Raw genomic sequence first — 4,425 nt, forward strand, 5'->3', positions numbered from 1 at the left:
ACCACCGGTCTTGGCCGGGGTATTCCACCGCACGCCCAGACAAGTAGTCACTGACGATCCGTTGCAGGTAGGGAGGCACACCATGGTAACGGAGTGCCTCCCTGATGCAACTCCAAGGGAGGGTGTTAAACGCGTTGGCGATATCAAGAGACACCGCCAACACAACCTCAACCCGGGCAACTGCATCCTGCACAAGGGACTTCACTTGCTGCACCGCGTCTACGGTGGATCTCCCTCTGCGAAACCCAAACTGATTAGCAGCCAGATCCGGACCGACCTCCTCGAGGTGCTCCACGATTCGGGACGCCACAACCCTCTCAAAAAGCTTGGCATCCTCGTCGAGCATCACGATAGGCCGGTACGCGGATGGGGATTCCGCTGGTCGCCCTGCTTTCTGAGGAGGACAAGACGGCCTGTCTTCCACCGTTGTGGTATCCTGGACTGTGCCAGACAGGCGTCGAAAAACCTCCTCAGACGAGGCGCAAGAGCTTCCATGGCCAAGACCACTATGCGGCCCGGTATGCCGTCAGGACCAGGGGCGGTGTTTTTGGTACGAAGCCGTGACACCGCAGCTCCCAACTCTCCCAAGGTCACTGGCGGTACATCATCCGGTCCGGGCGCCACGACAGTTGGAGACACCATAGGAGGACATGGGTGTTCCTCCGTCCGCGGAAACAAGGCCGACACGACTCTGTCTAAAAGCTGAGGCCGGAGACTTTGCGTTAGTGGGGGTGCCCAGGGGCGAAGTTTTGACATCGCCAACCTATACGGCCTGCCCCATGGATCGCAATCTAACGTCCCCAGCAACTCCTCCCAGGCCAGAGTCTTAGCCCTGCCGATCGCTGCCACCAACTGCCACTTGGCCTCCTTGAAAGACGCATGCAAGAGTGCAATCTGCATCTCGTTCCTGATCCTCCGACGCCTGTAATTGGTGTAGTGGCGTCTGGCCACAATACAAGCGCTACGCAATTGCGTGAGCTCTTCAGACCACCAGTACACTTGGCACTTGGGAGGACGACGCCTGGAACGGGGCATAGATGCGTCACACACTTGTGTGAACGCTCCCCGAAACCATTCAGCTTCGTCCTCTACCACCACAGGGTCAGAGGATGACACCCAAGATTGTACAATTGCAGCCTCCTTCGCTAGGTCCCTGTCGAGGTGCCTCAACTGCCACCTCGGGCCGTTGTCAACCGGGGACCGGCGTGTGCCGGTTGGAGCGTTCTGGGACGCAGAGAGATCAAACCGAATATATCGGTGATCGCTCAGAGTCTCCGCATCGACCATGACTCCCCAGCCTCTTACACGGCGCGCGAGGGTGTAGCTTGCGAACGTTAAGTCCACAATAGACTCACCCTGAGGCCGCACGCACGTGCTCACCGATCCCCGATTGAGAAGAGCTAGTCCCTGTCCGAGAACCCATTCCTCCAGTACCTCACCCCGCGCACTCGTGACGCGCGATCCCCAAGCCGTGTTCCAGGCATTGAGATCGCCCGCCAGAAGTACGGGGCGAGGGTGGCTCTGAACGATCAGGCCACCCACCTGTTCCAGAAAAATCTCGAACTCGGCGAGTGATCTGTTGGGAGAGAAGTAGACGCCAATAACCACAACATCTCCCAACAGAGCAGCGACGCATCCCGGGCCCTTTGCTACCTTTTCAAAGGGCGGGGAAGCTATCGCGTCCTGACGTATGATGGCCACTAAGCCGTCCCGGTCCCCTACCCAATTTGTATTATCGGGAGGAACGAAGTACGGCTCAGCAACCACAGCCACGTGAATCGACCACTCCTTAAAGTGTTGGGTCAGGAGACTCTGTGCTCCTGCGCAGTGGCCGATATTAGCCTGGAGGAATCGGAGGTTGTGGTCCATAATTAGGATTCCATGACCACAACTCCGTTCCCGGACCCTCCAGCTGAGCTGCCGCTAACCGACTGTGTTGAGGGTACAGTCGGTGATTTTCGCCCTTTAAGCCGAGGGGCAGTACAAGACTTGCCCCCTAGCCTATGGTCGGCCGGCTTCTTGGCTGCCGCACATGCTGTGCAGTGTGCTGCGGCGGCGGTGCAATCTCGGGCAATGTGGCCCGATTTCCCGCAGCGGTAGCAATCACCACTGCGGTCTACCGTGCTACTGCACTGCTCCCGAACATGCCCAATCACCAGGCAGCGGTAGCAGCGCAGCGGTCTCGCTTGAAGCAGAGAGACCTTGGCCGACACCCATCCGACCAGCACTCGCCCGCCATCAGCCACCTTTCTGGCAGCACTTACCGGGCAGCTCAACCAGAGCGTGCCCAGACCCGAGTGGTTGCGGCGGATTTCGCCAGTCTTGACGGACGCTAAAGCACATCCGCCAATTCCGGCAATCGCCGCCGCGACTTCTGCTGCGGAGACGGCGTCATCTAAACCGGACACGCGTAACTCCGCACACTTTACTGGTCTGGACACTACCGCGTCCTCCTCCAGGGCTGCACGCAGCTTGTCTGCCAGTGTGTCCGCCTTGTCGGAGCTGGTAGCACCTGGAATCTCAAGGATTCTAGCCCCTGTGGCGGACACTTTAAATTTAACAGACTCGATGCCGAGGCCTTTAAGATCAATCTTTTCTTTGGCCTCGGATAAAGCTGCGGCGTAAGTAACGCCCTTCTTCAAAGCTTCTGGCTGCAGCTTGATAGCTACAGCAGAAGAGCGGGGGGGACGCAGCTTGCGCGTCTGTCTTCGTCCCTCCTTAGTTTGTGGTCGCTGAGAGCCTGGCGTCGCAGATTGGGCCCCCTGTGGTTGCAGTTGGGCGGCACTCGGTTGTGCAGGCTTGGATCGTCGCCTTGCAACCACATTCCACCCCTCATCCATGGCAGCAGGAGCTGGTGGCAAGGGTCGAGGCTCCTTTTGGGGCGGAGTCTGAACAGTCTTCCCCTTCTTCCCCCTCTGGGACTTCGGGACTGGACTGTTGGAGGGCACGACCTGGGAGGTCGGCGCCGCTGGACTCTCTGGCTGCTTGGCATTTTTCGCCCTATCAGCAGCCAGTGGCGGGCAGACGCGCGGTTCCGGTGGCAGCCTCTGCTGCAGGGCCTCAAACATTGCGTTGACCATCGTACCCACTCGGAGCATGATGGTCCTCTCTATCTCGGCCAATGGATCGGAGGCCGTGGCAGCCACAGTTGGCGGTGCCTTCTCGGCAACTGAGGTCGGATCCTCCACCACCCTGGCGTTACTTCGCCGGATATCGACCCTCAGTTCGGCCATTTCACGGCGGAGTTCTGCAAGCTCCGTTCGCAGCTGGTCATTGTCCGCTTTATATCTGTCATTGACCAGCCGCAAACGGGTGACCTCTTCCGTCTCAGTGCGGCGTTGGAGTGCATCTATTGCCTCCGAGATGGCGGCAGCGGCGTCGCGCAGGGCCTTCACTGAGGTCCCCTTGAGGTTCCTCGATTTGCTCGCTACTTTGGAGATAACATCCACCGAAGCTCGAACGCGGTCTTGGAGCTCTGTTGCCAGAGCCTTCTCTACCGTGTCATTAGCATTTGCTGGCGGGGTCTTCATTCCTCTCGCTATTCGCACCTTACGCGCCGCTTCTTCGACCTCTTTTTCGGCCCGTAGCTGCATTTCCGCACGCTCTGCGGCCACCAGTTCCGCCTTTGCCTTGGCTAGGCCAACGTACTGCCCAGTAGTAGGCGGTCGACCTCTGCCTCGGCGTGCAACGGAAACTTTCGGAGCCTTCGCCGGCTCTGAATTTACGCCGTCATCCTCATCAGACACTTCTCCTGTGGCGGCTCGATTGCGTTTCCGTGTCCAGAACCGTCCTTCCACCTCCGAGCCTTCAAAGCTCATAGCCGATTCGGAGCGTGACTCCACGGCTTCCACTCTTTCTACACCCGTCTCAGGCACTACGTCTATTCCACCCGTCTCGGGCACACCATCATTTATTTTAACAGGATCATTCATGTTGTTCCCACGAGTATGGGGGATATAAAGGTCCATCAAAGGAGAGCCCCCTGTCCTTTGGTAACTCTAATACTGTGCGGGGTCGAGAGGTCCCGCACAGACGGCCGCTAGAGGGCAGACTTGTCCCAGCCTACCACCTCTCATCTGTTGTAAAAGGCGACCGAACGCCACGTACCTCAGCGTCCGGCCTTTGGGGTTTTTTATAGAGGTTATCTCCTCGCGGTCCGGGCGGTTAAGCCAAGACCCCCGCTTCACCAAAGCCGCGAGACATGACCACGACACTCTGGTGGGTTACGGTTTTGGTGACGGTGGCAGATGAATGCCTACGTGACGGCAGGGTAAGTGCACGCCACGCCCGTGACCCTTGACCCGGGAAAATACCCCGACGGTCAACGAGATGCCACTGCCGCCCGATACGGGACAGACGCAGCGCATCACAACCACCACACATGGTAATACTGCCGCCCGATACGGAACTGACGCAGAGTACCAC

General features: G+C 58.7%; 1 protein-coding gene across 1 annotated transcript; it reads right to left on the reverse strand.

Moving 5' to 3' along the window:
- Window positions 1–1,871: 1,871 nt before the first annotated feature.
- On the reverse strand, window positions 1,872–3,932 carry LOC140746756 (uncharacterized). The gene has a single exon (XM_073078853.1). The coding sequence runs from the start codon at window positions 3,930–3,932 to the stop codon at window positions 1,872–1,874; it is 2,061 nt and encodes a 686-aa protein (XP_072934954.1).
- Between the last annotated feature and the right edge of the window lie 493 nt (window positions 3,933–4,425).

The sequence above is a fragment of the Epargyreus clarus genome, unplaced genomic scaffold (assembly GCF_041222505.1).
Source record: "Epargyreus clarus isolate Ecla_fem2 unplaced genomic scaffold, WU_Ecla_fem_2.2 ptg000013l, whole genome shotgun sequence".
NCBI lineage: Eukaryota > Metazoa > Arthropoda > Insecta > Lepidoptera > Hesperiidae > Epargyreus > Epargyreus clarus.

What these genes read in the sequence shown, in the direction of transcription:
- LOC140746756 (XM_073078853.1), bottom strand. Translation starts at nt 3,932, where the DNA reads ATGAATGATCCTGTTAAAATAAATGATGGTGTGCCCGAGACGGGTGGA.